The following is a 15,515-nucleotide window of genomic DNA, read 5'->3' on the forward strand; positions in this document are numbered from 1 at the left end:
GATGTGCATGCATGGAGAGGGGGAAAAAATTGCGTTTGTGCAATTTCTTTTTAATACCCTTCACATATTGTAAGATTATTCTTCACATTTCTCTTAAATTTCCACTTACAGCGAGAGTGCTCTAGACAACCAGGGATGAAAGATGCAACTCTGACAGTTCTAAGATATGCTTTTTGTAGGCAGAATGTGAACCACAGCAACCAGAATTTAAAACCGAGCCAGCAGTGCAATGTGCTGCACTCGCAGAAAAGGATTCTCTAACAGAGCTCTCAACTACAAATACAAATTCTTTGGCATTCTCTGAACTCTGTTGTAGCTGATAACACCACACTGGTTTTTGAGTCAATTCAAAACTACAAGCAAAAGTTACAATAAAATTAAAAGGTCGGTCTTACAGACTCAAATCTTTGCAATACGTTTCAAAGGTAACACTTGAAGTCATCTTTTCTTTCTCTCTCTTATACCTTATGTGTCAAGGAGAGGTGGAATAAGGTGTTTTTATTGTTCTCCTGCAGAACGTTCTTATTGACTTACTACACTCCGGTGAAAAAGAAAATTGCTAACTTGGGTATTTCCAACCTTGCTATGACTCAGTCATGTTTAAGGTTATAATAATAAAAAATCCCAGCTGCAATGATAGGAACACATGCCTCTCATTAAAGAAGGGGAAGGAGTAACCAGGCTGTGACTGCTACTATGTCATTCCAGCCTTTCTAATTTGCCATGAAAGTTTAAGTTATCTCAGAAGATGATAGAGGGGAAGCCTATGGCTAGTTGGTCCCCAAGAAACCAACTGGCGGGGAGGTGGAAGGGATGTAAACCAGGACAAGGTTGCCCCAGAGCAGTGTTAAGGAGGGAGCCGGGCTCAGATTGGGTGGCTATGGCCCCAGACCAATTGACCAATTTACGAGGCCATTAGGGAGTTGCTCTTGATTGGCAGGGTGCTGGCCAGTGAATCTATTCACAGGGATTGAAAAGCGTGTCAGACTGAGCCAATTCTGTGATCTTTGCTCTGTGCAATTGGTTCTAATACTAAGAAAAGAGTCTCAGTACAGATCCTATTCAGTAATATACAGTATTTAAAAATATGTTAATTCCCCCCTCATCAGTTAATTCCTGGCGTTTCCTCAGCATAACCACTGCTGTAAGCAACATGTCGGTGCATTCTCGGTAGGTACAGGGAAATTCCATATTTATGTTACAATACATATGTAAGTCATACAGCTTACATAACTGACATGCAACAGCATTTGAACAACCAAAGCTGCTTCATCAAGATTTCCACTTGGTCTAGTCCTGAATAGTATAAAAAAAAGTTAACATATACAGAAATCAGGGAGTTTAAGAAGGGCAACTTTTTCAAAGCTGTGTGGCTAAGTTGCATGCACAAAACATGCAGCTACACATGCAGAAAGTGAAACTACACACTGAGTTTTCATTCGGACACAAATTAATCACTTCTGCAGACTAGGTGGTTTTTAATTTACTGACAATACTAGGGGCCCATTCTGCCCTCAGGTACACTCATGACAACACTAGTTTTACCACATAGAACAGTTTATTTTAACCTTTAAAACCCTGTTACAGTTCATATTGGGAGCTGTTGGGAGTTCTGTCAGTAGCGAGCCACTCCTGTTTCCATTGCAGGCAATGGTAGCAGGTCCTGTGACAGCACTCACACACGTATAATAGAAATGTACACAAGCTCATGCAGATTTTAAGAGATCTCATTATTACTCATGCTTGTTTTGAACTGTATAATTCTCTTGCCTGTAAAAGACACTTTATGGACTGGAGCCATGTCTGAAAGCCCAAATGTTATCTTTTTAGCATTAGACATTTAAGAGCTATTTTCCCCCTTAAAACCCAAGAGCAATCCTTTATTCTCCTGCATATGAAATCAACTTTCCCCTTTGAAATACTGTTCACAGCTTCTTTACTAACAAAGGGTAAACTTTGGATATAACAAGAACTGTTCTCTTCTATACCAAGTGTAGAAATCCAGAACATGACCCAGTCCTGTGTTCTGTCTGAAGTCAATAACCACATTGAATTCTTCCAATAGAGTTACCAGAGTTTGGTTTAATCAGCCCTCATTTCTTGATCTAACCCATTAAGTAGATGCACTATAGGAATTAAGTGTAAAATTTTCAATAGTGCCGTAGTAATTCAGGAGCTTAAGTCTCACCAAAAGTCAATGAGACTTAGGCTCCTAGTCACCTTTGAAAATACAATTTAGGTGTTTTGGGATCCTAAGTCACTCAGATGCTTGCTCTTTGGGACAAGGGACTCCCATACAAATAACACCAAGATCATTTATTTATTATTTTTGTGTAACAGTGAGAGGGAATGGCTCAGCATTCACAGTATGGAATTATAAAATCACACTGGGGGATTGAAGAGTTCAAGCTGAACTGATGTAGTTAAATATAGTCCAGTTATCTATTGCTCCCATCTACACAAGATAATTAAAGATACTATAATTATCTTGGGTAGATGGGAGCAATAGATAATTGCTAGTCTACTATGATATTATTGCTCTGATTCAACCATAGAATCAGCCATTTCTCTTATACAATTCTTTTCTTCAAAAACACCAGGTGCTGAGATTGCAAGCAAATACTTTTATTACTCTATAATAAGATTGGTCAGAGAGTGTCTGTCTGGAAGAGAAAGAGGGAAAGGTTTGAAACAGAATTGAGGATTACAGGCAAGAGAAGCACTCAAATACCTCTCATCTCTTTTCCCTCACAGGATGCTTGTTCACTTTAGCTCTCTTACCTTCAGCCCATAAAACAGAAATACATGACAAACCTGGCTCTGAAATTTCTGATTTGACAGAGTGCAGTAAATCTATGATCAGATATTATGGACTTGGGTGGTCCAGAATCAGGAAGCTTATCTGTGAAATATGGGACACAAAACAATCATAAACACAAAAAATACACCTGCATATCCTGGATGCCACCTTTTGATCTAAGGTATTTTCATTAGTAGAATGGAAGAAAGAACTGCATCCTAGGATGAAATATACCTATCAATTTTAAAAGTCTATTCTAGCATTAGGCTATGAACAATGGTAAATTGCCTTCAGTACATTCCACTAACCCCTGTTTACAATAATATAAGCTTCCCTTGGCTGAGATATGTTAACTCAGCTGGGCACTACAGCTCTGACTCACATTGCTAATGAAGGCAGAGAAGCTAAGATTGTGCAAATAGAGTATGGATGTATTACATACTGGATCTGCCAAATAAACAGCTCTACTTGATGCAGAGGGTCATGAGATTTAATGTAGTTTTATATTGTTCCACCATCATCTCTTGGCTAGTAAATTTTTGGAAAAAACCAAACCAAACCCTGCTGACTATTTAGCTATTGCAAAAGATAGGGGCCCACAGCTATGTGATGTTAGGGCACCTCTCCATAGGAGCAAGTGTAGCGAGTTCATAGCAGAGATCCTCAATACACAGACAACAGGACTGTTTTTCCAGGATTGTTACTGGAGCTCTGCTATTGGCTATAACAGCTTGTGTGACCAGATGAGCTAAAATTGAGGTGTCCCAGCAGAATGTGACTGAAGATGTTGCCAATTAAAGATAAAATACATACATGTTGGAATTTGTAGGGAAAAGTATAGCCCTGTAAATTAAACAAAAGTAACTGACTAAAAATAAAACCGGTGGTATTGTATCCTGTAAAGGCTCAGTATTCTTTTACTCCTGTCCCTTTCTGAACCCTCAATTTAAATGAGCTTGCTGTTTCCTAATGAACCATGAAGCTTGCACCTTTTGGGGCTCAGATGTGGCCCAGTATCTTTTGGGTGTCTCAACAGCACGATGAACCAGTCCCGCCCCAAATCGATTGATACTATGTTTCACATGCTACGGGATTTTTCCCTCCTCACAATAAACGCAGTGGTTGCAAGTTGTCATTAATTATCGGTTAAGCTCCAAGGTTGAGCTATTCAAAGGAACCTAAGAGAATTAGTCCCTCAGTTCCCACCGCAATTCAACAACACTGGGTGCGTAACTCCCCTGAATTTCAGGTTTCTTTTAACATTAAAACACAGAGGAGTGCAGAGCTGCTGTGAAGCATAATAGGTTCTCAAATCCCTGTTGAAGGTTAAACTCTGCAGCGTCACACAAAATGTGACTGCCAGGCACTTACTAGCAACGAGTATGGTATGCAACAATTCATTAATCTTGCTAGCTTCACTGCATCCCTCAACCACATCTCAGTGTCCTGGGAGCTTGCTCACTTGCTTTGGCTGCAGCAAACGATTGTAGATTACTTTTTCAAACTTCCAAAGTAGAGACCTAAGAACCAGTCCTGTGGACGAGCATCACATTCAAACAGTCTCAGCAACCTGCTTATTAAACTAGCCTATTAAATTGCTGGAACCAGCAAAGTGCTCTAGTGAGGATGAGGCAGGAAAGAAAAGCAAAGGGCTTATTTTGAATTTGTCGTACCATAATCAGCTTTCTTTGGTCCCTTCCTCCCTTATTGTTCAGGGAGAAAAAATGATGTAGTAGTTAAGGCACTAGGCTTCACCTTGGGAGTCCCTCGACTAAGTCACTTAAGACCCAGATTTTTAAAGGTATTTAGGTGCCTAACTCCCATTCATTTCAGTAGCAGTTAGGTGCCTAAATACCTTTAAAAATCCAGCCTTAGTCTTTCTGTGCCTCAGTTCCCCACCTGTAAAATGGAGCTAGTAGCACTTTCCTACCTCCCCGGGGTATTGAGAGGGTAAATGCATTAATGATGGTGAGGAGCTCAGATATAATGGTAATGGGGGCCATATAAGTACCTCATATAGATAATAGAGTGGTGTCAAATGCCTTAGGCTATAACCTACTGCAAAGGACTACACAAGCACCATCCACTTAGACAATAACCCCACTACCTCTTGATCAGAGTGTCAAGTCCTCCCCAGGATGAAGGAATGCTTGAGGTGGCTCTGCCTCTCTTTTCTTAGACTCATGCCTCTCTTTTCATCTCCCTCACCCCTTTTGAGCAGTTGACTGAACATGGATGGCTTTCTACAGGAGATGCCCTAGTTCCAACCACAAATTATTGGATTAGATGCAGGAACCGCGGTGTGTCATGCAAAAGGCAGACTGGATGGCCACAGTGGGCCCTTCTGGCCTTAAAAGTCCATGAATCAATAAATATGTTGCATTTCTTTGGACCTGTTGTAAAACTCCGAGACCAGGAGAAGGTATTTGCAACAGTTAGTGTCACTGGATGCATAACTCAACAGAATGAATGAGCATTAAATTCCTCTCCTGGGCTTTCATGATGTCCCCAATCCCACACTCTACAAGAAGAGAAAACTTCATAAACCTGTAGGCAGCAATCTGAAGCATCACTGATTCTATGACTTCTGTGAAAACCACCACCTTATTAAATGACACTCCAAAAAAAAAACAACTACACCAGACTTAGAGCAATAAGACAACAGATAATATGGAGATACAATTGATACTCTATTGGATTTATTCGTTACAATGATTTTATACTTAATGGGCCAGATCCTCAGTAGCTAGCTCCATTGCCTTCAACAGGGTTGTGCCAATTTACACCAGCAGAGGCTCTGGGCCTACATTTTTAGCATCAATGTACTCAACATGATCTCGGTAGCTGGCAACAATGCAATGCTCATACACAAGTACATAACCTCTAAGAATATTGTTGAGTTGGGGGTCTGAAAAGGCTTTGTTTCTTTATTTTCTCATTTCAATTTTAAGCTTCTTTTCATGAGAGAGAGAGAGAGAGAGAGAGAGCTGAGGTCCAGAAGAAGGTGAAAGGCAATCCAGTTGAAAGTCTCTGGCTGAAGATAAAAGAGGAAGAAAAACAGGGGTGACATAATGGTAGGGGCCTAGAGCAACAAATCAAAAAGGTGGATGAGGCATTTTTTAAGAACAAAAACCAAACTACCTGGTTGTAACAGGGAATTTTAACTACCCAGACATCTGTTGGAAAAAATAACAGAAAAAAACACAGAATGTCCATTAAGTTCTTGGAATGCATTGGAGGCAATTTCTTGTTTCAGAAGACAGAAGATGTAACCAGGGGAGACGGGGAGCAACCATTTTAGACTTGATTCTGACTTACAGGGAAGAATTGGTTGTTAAATCTGAAGTTTGAAGGGAATTTGGGTGAAAGTGATCATGAAGTGGTAGATTTCATGATTCTAAGGAAAGGAAGGAGTGACAGCAGCAGAATGAGGACAATGGACTTCAAAAATAATTAGATTAACAAACTCAGAGAACTGGTAGGTAAGATCCCTTGGGAAGAAATTCTAAGAGATAAAGAAATTCAGGAGAGCTGGAAGTTTCTCCGACAATATTAAGGCCCAACAGCAAACTATCCCAATGCGAAGGGAAGATAGGAAGAATAGTAAGACGCCAATAGGTCTCTATCAGGGATTCTAATGATCTGAAAAAATCACAGAATATCAGGGTTGGAAGGGACATCAGGAAGTCATCTAGTCCAACCCCCTGCTCAAAGCAGGGCCAATCCCCAACTAAATCATCCCAGCCAGGGCTTTGTCAAGCCTTACCTTAAAAACCTCTAAGGAAGGAGATTCCACCACCCACCTAGGTAACCCATTCCAGTGCTTCACCACCCTCCTAGCGAAAAAGTTTTCCTAATAGCCAACCTAGGAAAACCAACCAAGTTTTTCACTAGGAGGGTGGTAAGCACTGGAATGCTTCAAAATCAAAAAAGAATCTTGCAAAAAGTGGAAATATGGACACACTGTCGCGGATTAGCAAGCATGTAGGGACAAAATGAGAAATGCTAAGACACAAAACAAGTTACACCTAGCAAGGGACATAAAAGGCACTAAGAAGAGTTGTTGTTAATACATTAGGAGAAAGAGAGGTGAAGGCAAATGTAGGCCCAGTACTTAGTGGGGGAAGGAGAGCCAATAACAGACTATATCAGCAAGGCTTTGGTGTTTTATGTCTATTTTGCTTCAGTCTTTATTCAAAAGTTTTATGGTGACCAGACGCTTAACACAATTAATATTAACGGGGAAAAGATTACAAGCCAGAATAGAGAAAGAACAGGTTAAAGAATATTTAGGTAAGTACGGTGTATTCAAGTTGACAGGACCAGATGAAATTCATCTGAGGATACTTAAGGAATTAGCTGAAGCAATTTCAGAACCGTTGGCAATTATCTTTGAGAACTCCTGGACGATGGGTAAGGTCCTGCGAACTAGAGAAAAGCAAACATAGTACCTATCTTTAAAAATGGGAACAAAAAGGACCTGGGGAATTACAGACCAGTCAGCCTAACTTCAATACTTAGAAAAATACTGGAACAAATTATTAAACAATCAATTTTTAAGCACCTAAAGGATAAGAGAGGATTATATAAATATTAGCCAGCATGGCTTTGTCAAGAAGAAATCATGCCAAACCAACCTAATTTCCTTCTTTGACAGGATTACTAGCTTAGTGGATGGGGGAAAAGTAGACATGATATATCTTGATTTTAGTAATGCATTGACACAATTCCACTTGACATTATCATAAGCAAATTTTTAAAAATTGGTTTAGATGAAATTTCTATAAAGTGGGTGCACAACGGGTTAAAAGACCATACTCAAGAAGTAGTTGTTATCAATGGTTCACTGTCAGACTGGTAGCATGCATCTCATGGAGCTCGCAGAGGTCTGTCCTGTGTTTGGTACTATTCACTATTTTCATTAATGACTAGGATAATGGAGTGGGAGTATGCTTATAAAATTTTTGAATGACACCAACCTGGGATGGATTGCAAGCACTTTGGAGAACAGGATTAGAATTCAAACTGACCTTGACAAACTGGAGAACTGGCCTGACTTCAACAAGGTGAAATTCAATGAAGACAAGTGCAAGGTACTTCACTTATGAAGGAAAAATCAAACACACAACCTCAAAATAGGGAATAACTGGGCAGGTGGTAAAGAGTCCTGTGGCACCTCATAGACTAACAGACGTATTGGAGCATAAGCTTTCGTGGGTGAATACCCACTTCTTCAGATGCATGTCAGGTGGTAGTACTGCTGACAAGGATCTGGGGGTTAGAGTGGATCACAAATTGAATAGGAGTCAACAATGTGAGGCAGTTGTGAAAAAGGCAAATATTACTCTGGGTGTATTAACAGGAGAGTAATATGTAAGACATAGGAGGTAATTATTCTGCTGTACTCATCATTGGTGAGGCCTCAGCTGGAGCACTGTGTCTAGTTTGGGGCATCACACTAAGATGTGGACAAATTTGAGAGAATCCATAGGAGAGCAATAAAAATGATAAAAGATTTAGATCTGACGTATGAGGAAAGGTTAAAAAAACTGGTCATGTTTAGCCTTAAGAAAAGCAGACAGAGAGGACTCGATACGTCTTCAGATACATTAAGGGCAATTATAGAGCACAGTGATCAATTGTTCTCCATGTCCACTGAAGGTACAATAAGTAGTTATCAGCTTACTTTGCAGTCAGGGAGATTTAAGTTAGACACCAGAAAAAACTTTCTAACTATACAGATAGTTAAGTACTAGAATAGGTTTCCAAGGGAAGCCATTGGAGGTTTTTAACAACAGGATAGACAAACACCTACCAGGGATGGTCTAGATACACTGGGTCCTGCCTCAGCACAGAGCATCAGACTATATGACTAGTAAGGTCCCTTCCAGCACTACATTTCTATGATTCTATGAAATCAGACCTGAGACACGAAGTTCAAACTCCATCTACACTCCCCCAAGCTCAGGGGAATTTGGCACCAAAGTTTTGGTTTGTAGCCATCTTTAATTTAAAAAAAAAAAATAGTAATGAAATGTGGCCCAATGCCTGCTCATTTTCCTCACAAGGGATTCCACAAAAGTCAATAGGAATACTCTTTGTGTATGACAGGGCTCTGTAGCATGGATATCAGGCAATACTAAAACAATGACATTTTCAGATTGCGTGTTACAACCTCACAGCCACCAACAAATAATTTTATCTTTAGTCACAATAATGAGAGTCTGGGGAGGGGCAGGAAGGAACGCTCTCTGAGTGCTAATTACAAATATATTCCATTAATTATTCAGTGCCAGGTAGGGCCAATCAAACTGGTTTAAATGAAATAAAGCAATTCAATCATTTTTCCAAACTCTGGAGTTTTGTGTAAGTATGAATAACAATTTCCACTTTTACTCCCCTCCCCTCCATTTCCTTACCCAGTTCAGGGTTGGAAGTTCAGAAACAGGATTTTCCTGAGAAATTTCCAGCTCAATTTTGCAGACTCCAGAAGGTTAGACAGTTCAGAGAAGCAACGTACAGAGATTCACTCATTATTATTTTAAGGTGCAGTGCAGCTGTGCCCACATCCACAAACCCCAGTTCTCTCACATGCACTGGAACAGCACAGCTTCTGGACTGGTCTGTCTACAGCCCACATTTTAAATCTACACCCACATTTTTACATTAGCAACTAAATTGTGGGTGTAAGTCTGGAGACCTGCACCCTAATTACCTGATTGTAAGTGCAAATATGCACCAGGGAATTACATCTGATTTGCATCTGGAAATTCATTAGGCAAGTGCAACTGGTACCCAGCAAAAAAATGAAAGATGGGCCTTTGCCCTTTTAAAGAGCTATTCCTCAAGTGATCCTCAAACAACTTACCCACAATGATGACAAAAGCAAAACTAGCCAGCGTCAGTGATGATCCACTGCTGACCATGTTGATAAGCAGCTGGAATAAAGGATATAGCAGCAATAAGGCCCAGAAAAGCCAGTTCAAAAGAGTCCATGGCCGCCGAGGTGGCACTATGGGAGTAGCTGGATAGGTTCCTGTTCGGTAGTATTCTTCTTGAAAGGCATCCTGGTTAGAACAAAGAAACGTAACATTTGAATCCCTACTGGATAATAGAAGCAGCCTTTTATAATTCTGATATTTCTTTTGCTGAACAGTAGTTATTCTGAAAAGAAGATCAAACACCAAGTGATGGCTGGAAATCTTGTGCTTTTTAGGGAATGAAAGTTCATGCTCCTGAGTACACACTGATTAGTGTTCCCTTCCCTTCCTTTGCTCTTTTAGATGACTCTACATTCCCGCAAGTCTGCAGTTTTAATGAGCATCCAGCCTGACTGTACTCAATTCTGTGTACATCCTTACACCAATAGGTACAGGACTGCTGTACCTACAGACAACAGTGATAGCCATCAGACAAATACCCTTGGTACATCACAGAAATGTCTAGGAATGCTCTCGTCACCAAATCCTCCATTTTCTAATGTTTTCTGCAACTTGTATCTAAACGGTTTCCACATTCCAAATGGGAGTTCAGGGTAGTGCCAGCTGGCCTCGTCCTCCAAAGAATGTTTTTCCTCAACACCCACCTTTTTGGCAGTAGACTGATGCTGCCAGCGTAACCCAGATTCAATGGGAGCTGCGGGCAGCCGTGCCTGCGGACGCTCAATGTAAACAAACTGTCTTACGGCCTGTTAGCGGATTACCACAGGCTGCCCACCACTGCTGTAGAGACTTGTCCACATAAGAGGTTTGAATCTCATCTGGTTTTCAACTAGAGGACTTTTTCCTGTTACCGTTAGTAGGAGAGGGTTGTGCTTGTAGCAGTGAAGGTCTTAATTCCAAGGCCATCCCCTACATAATATAACAGAGAGAAGCATGTGGCCCTTAGCTACTTTCTCAGCTCAAGCTCACCACTTTACCTGTTCCCACTGAAGTCAATGGAAAAAACCCTCCAACTGGCTTTGGGATGGAGCATCCAGCCCCTGCAGCAATGTTTACCAGGAGAAAAAATTCACTGAAGTGAATGGATTTACACCAGTGTGAAAAACATTGTAAGAGAAGTCAGAATGCGGCCGTATCTCCCTGTCCATCAAGTTACTTAGCTAGCTTTGTGACAGAATTAATTAATAACTCTTCAGTAGCCAGCATTGCCCCAAACAACTTAGTAAAGGTCATTTAATTTCTGTTGTTTTACATGTTCTTAAACTCTAATTTACTCTAGTAATTCTTTAATCAATAATAATTTGAGCAATTACAGGCTACTGCTGTTTTATCTAACTCCAGGTGAACATACAACTTTCAAAAGATTATATAATACTTAAAATGTTACTCTTTCTTTTTAGGGAGATTAAAGAATTGTATTACACGCCTTTTCTTGACTGTGAATTAGAATGAACTGGAATCATTATGGTCAATTAACTGTCTTGGGCAAATTACCCAAAATTTGAAATTTCCTTTTAAGTGCCTTGAAGGTCTGGCTTATGAGCAGGTTAACCTAAATATACTAATAATGAGTGGCTTATGTCATGTCACATATAGTTATGTTTCTAAATACCAGCATTAGTCAGGAATTCTTAATTTTCCCTTGCTGTTATAGGCATCACCACTAGGGGGATTCTGCACTACGAAAGCAAGTGTTTAGCCTTGCTCTCCGCAAGAGGTTTGAGACTGACTTACATAATAGGTGCAAGGACTCAGATTTCTTCACCTTTACCAGTGCATCCACAATGTCATGGATAGCCTGGTTAAGCTGGATTGCCTCCATTCAGTTATGGAGCCAAGTTTCTTGCTGTGAGGAATTTCACAGAACTTTGCAGATAAGGTTGTTGGAATTTGAGCCAACCTGTCTGCCTAGATTTCTAGGTTTTTATAAGGTCACTCTTTAACCATGGCATCCATGAGTAGCTTAAATTTGTTAAAAATATTACATCAAGTCCTGAAGCACTAAGTCAGCCTGATGCAAGTGATGTGATTCAGCAAAAATCTCCACTGAGAATATTAAAAAAAGAAAATCTATTAAAGCAAACATTTACTGAAATTTATTTTGGTAATTTGTTCCCACATTTCAGGATGATTCCTGTCAGTGCTTCATCAGTTAAAGCACATTTATTAGAAATAATTCAACACTGTCACATTTGTGCATCTCTTTCCATTTCATTAATTAAAGGGCCTTTTACTTAGTTCAGCACTTTTTACTTAGTCAAATCTCCAACTCAAATCTAGTTTTACCTAAGTGCTGGATAGGGCTCTTCATAGACATAAGGCCAGAAGGGACCATAATAATCTCCTAGACTGACCTCCTCCATATCACAGGCTATAGGACTCATCTGAGCTGATTCCTGTGTGAACTGGAACAGCGCTTCTCAAACCGGGGTCCGTGAGTGTACTCCAGGAGGCCCGCAGGCCCCACTGATCAACTCCTCTGCCTCCCTCCCAGTGCCTCCTGCACACCTGGGAACAGCTGTTCCCTGGGGCCTGCAGAAAGCGCTGGGAAGGAGGCAGAGGAGTGGGGATGGGGCACACTCGGTGGAGGTGGTAGAATCATGTCCGGGGCTGCTGGCCTGCTGATCAACTATTCCCTCTCCTTCCCAGTGCCTCTTGTACGCCAGGGAACAGCTGTTCAGCAGCATGCAGGAGGCACTGGGAGGGAAGGAGAGGAGCAAGGCAGGGAAGAGGTGGGGTTGGGATGTGGCCTGAGGGGAAAGGTTGGAGTGGGGGCAGGACCTGGGGCAGAGCAGGGGACTTGGGGGGTCAGTGAAAAATTTTAAATCAAAATGGGGGTGCTTGGGGTGCTAAAGTTTGAGAACCGCTGAACTGGAGCATATATTTTAGAAAAAACATCCAATCTGAATGGTAAGATTTCCATTGACAGAGAATCTACCACAAACCTTGATAAATTGTTAATTACCCTCACTGTTAAAACTGTGCATCTTATTTATAGACTGATTTTGTCTAGCTTCAACGTCCAACTCTTATTATACCTTTGTCTGATAGATGGAAGAGTCCTCTGCCATCAAATTTCTTTTCCATAGAAATTTGATGTGTGTGTGTGTATATATATATACCTTAAACAAGTTTATACCTTATATATATATATATATATACACACACACACACACATATATATACACACATATACACACAAACACACACACACTTATTGACTGCGATCAACTCATTCCTTAAGATTATCTTTGTTAACTAAACATATTAAGATCCTGGAGTCCAACACTCTAAGGCACCTTTTCCAATCCTTTAATCATTCTTGTGACTCTTCTCTGAGCCCTCTTCAATGAATTAAAAATAAACATTAACTGGATTAAAAACTGCCTAACTGATAGGTCTCAAAGCATAATTGTACATGGGGAATTATCAAGTGGGTGTGTTTCTAGTGGCATTCCACAAAGATTGGTTCTTGGCCCTATGCTATTTAAAAGTTTTGTCAATGACCTGGAAGACAATATAAAAATCATTTCTGATAAAGTATGAGGTGACACAAATATTGGTGACGGGATAATTAATGAGAGGACAAGTCACTGATACAAAGCCATCTGGTTTGCTTAACTGGGTCCAAGCAAACAAATGTGTTTTAGTATGGCTAAAAGTAACGTCATACATCTAGGAACAAAGAATGTAGGCTGGGGGACTGTACTTTGAGAAGCAATGGGTCTGAAAAGAATTTGGGGGTAATGGTGGATAATCAGATGAACATGAGTTGTCAATGCAACACTGTGGCCAAAATGGCTAGTGTGATCCTTTGATGCCTAAACAGGGGAATCTCTTGTAAGAGTAAGGAAGTTGTATTACCTGTTTGGCATTGGTGCAACACCACTACTGAAACCGTGTGTCTGTTCTGGCAACCCTTACTGGTATCTTTCTGTCAGCTACCAGCAAAATCCACATGCGTACTTATGTCCTTTTAAATTGTGTGGATTTAATTCTACATGGAGGTACTTAATTGATTTCAATAGAGTCACTCCTGATTTATACCCGTGAGAGATAAGGAATGGGCTCAGGGGGTCTAAACTATCAAAAATATTTATCTTGCTCCTTTTATTATCCCAAAATGTATTTTCCACTTTGACCCTCAGATGCTGGTGTCATTAATACAATAAAGTAACTTTACCTGATGAAAAGTCAAACTGAATGAGCCGAAATTTGTTTAAATAATCACAATTTTGTGTACAATGAAATTATGAACCCGACCCCCTTGAAAGAGCTGAATACTCTCAATTTCAACTGAAATCAGTGACTCAAGGGTGTTCAGCACTTCCCAGGAGACACTCCGCAGGATCAGCTGCTAATTTTTGAATTACATGAGTTTTGTTGCTCTATCTGCTTTCCTTTTATTTCCAGTTGCTAAAGTGCGTTAGGTGATTGTTTTTACATCAGAACAGAAATGCCTACTAATGTTTGTCCTGAAGCCTATGAATATATATGTCACCAAATTTGGGCTGTTGCAACCTTCAAATCCCCCCTTGGTCTAAAAGTTCCAAAGTCTGAATCCTGTTTGGGTTAGTCAGAAATAAAAATTGGAGAGAAAAACATATCCAAATCTTTTTTTAAAATATGTAAAGATTTGGATATGTTTTTTCTCCAATTTTTATTTCTGATTAACCCAAACAGGATTCAGATTTTGGAACTTTCAGACCAAGAGGGGGATTTGAAGGTCACAACAGCCCAAATTTGGTGACTTTCTGAGCATGCTGAAAGATATATCTGCTTAAGGGAAGTCCAGGATTAGGGGCCCCAAGTATCCCTACACATGAAGAAACCCACGAGAGAGGAAAAGATGCTGTTAATATAATATTTGTACGCTTACTTATAGTGTTCTCCTGTGGATTTCCCACTCTCCTATAGATGCACGTTGCTAACTCCACCATTAATCTCCATGGCAATTTGTCATCGATCGTCATGCCAAATTGTGTTGTGGGAGCATGTTCACTAAGGACTGGGGCAAGACCAATAAATTCAACGTCCACCTGGGTCTATGCCATGTGCGCTCTGGTGTTCAGAGGCTGAAAAACCATTGCATTAATTCTCTGTGCCACCTAGTCCATTAGCAAAATATGCCATATCGACGAAAGATATAAAATTTTGCTACTTCAGAAGAACCAACTCTTCAAACTTGATTAACAGATTGCTCCACTATGCAGATGTGTCCCATGGATGGAATTACTGTCTCTATCTCCTAGCTATGTACATAGTTCAATTAGAAAGTTGAAGTTGAAAAAAATCGAATGTTTTACTGGAGCTCAATAATATGAACATATTTTCATCTGAATTACACTCAACTTCCCATTTGTTCAGATAATTGGGTTGCCACAGCTGCTGCCTATTTGTTTAACCCCTCAGTTAATTTACCCAGGAAATAGGAAAGCACAATCAATCACTCTTGTATAACAAAATGGGTTCCATTCATCAGGGACTAGCATCTACAGGAGCATATAGCGGAAGGAGCAAAAGGTCAGAAGAATAAAAGGCCATTTTGAAGCACACTCCTTTGTTTTGGTGGAGGAAAGATTCTGGGGTTACAGTGTGTTTGTTGAGAGTTAAAATTGTGTTTGTGCTCACTGAGAGTGGAATGTTTGCTGTGGAAAAGAAATTTTTTGCTGACTGCCATATTGCCAACTCACAGCATCTAAAAAGAAAGAGTCAGTACCACAGTTGCCAACTTTCATGTGGTAAATAAGCACCCCAACTTTCACAATAAGCCA

At 40.2% G+C, this 15,515-nt stretch overlaps 1 protein-coding gene across 2 annotated transcripts in view; it reads right to left on the bottom strand.

Annotated features, from left to right (window-relative positions):
* The window catches only part of AGPAT4 (1-acylglycerol-3-phosphate O-acyltransferase 4), a 122,375-nt gene that overhangs the window by 9,373 nt on the left and 97,487 nt on the right, over positions 1 to 15,515 (bottom strand). For both annotated transcript variants that reach the window (XM_077813303.1, XM_077813304.1), the window contains one exon: positions 9,669 to 9,867. In XM_077813303.1, the coding sequence (XP_077669429.1) occupies positions 9,669 to 9,867 (199 nt within the window). The remainder of the gene's footprint in view (positions 1 to 9,668; positions 9,868 to 15,515) is intronic.

Source organism: Eretmochelys imbricata, chromosome 3 (assembly GCF_965152235.1).
Source record: "Eretmochelys imbricata isolate rEreImb1 chromosome 3, rEreImb1.hap1, whole genome shotgun sequence".
Taxonomy (NCBI): Eukaryota; Metazoa; Chordata; order Testudines; family Cheloniidae; genus Eretmochelys; species Eretmochelys imbricata.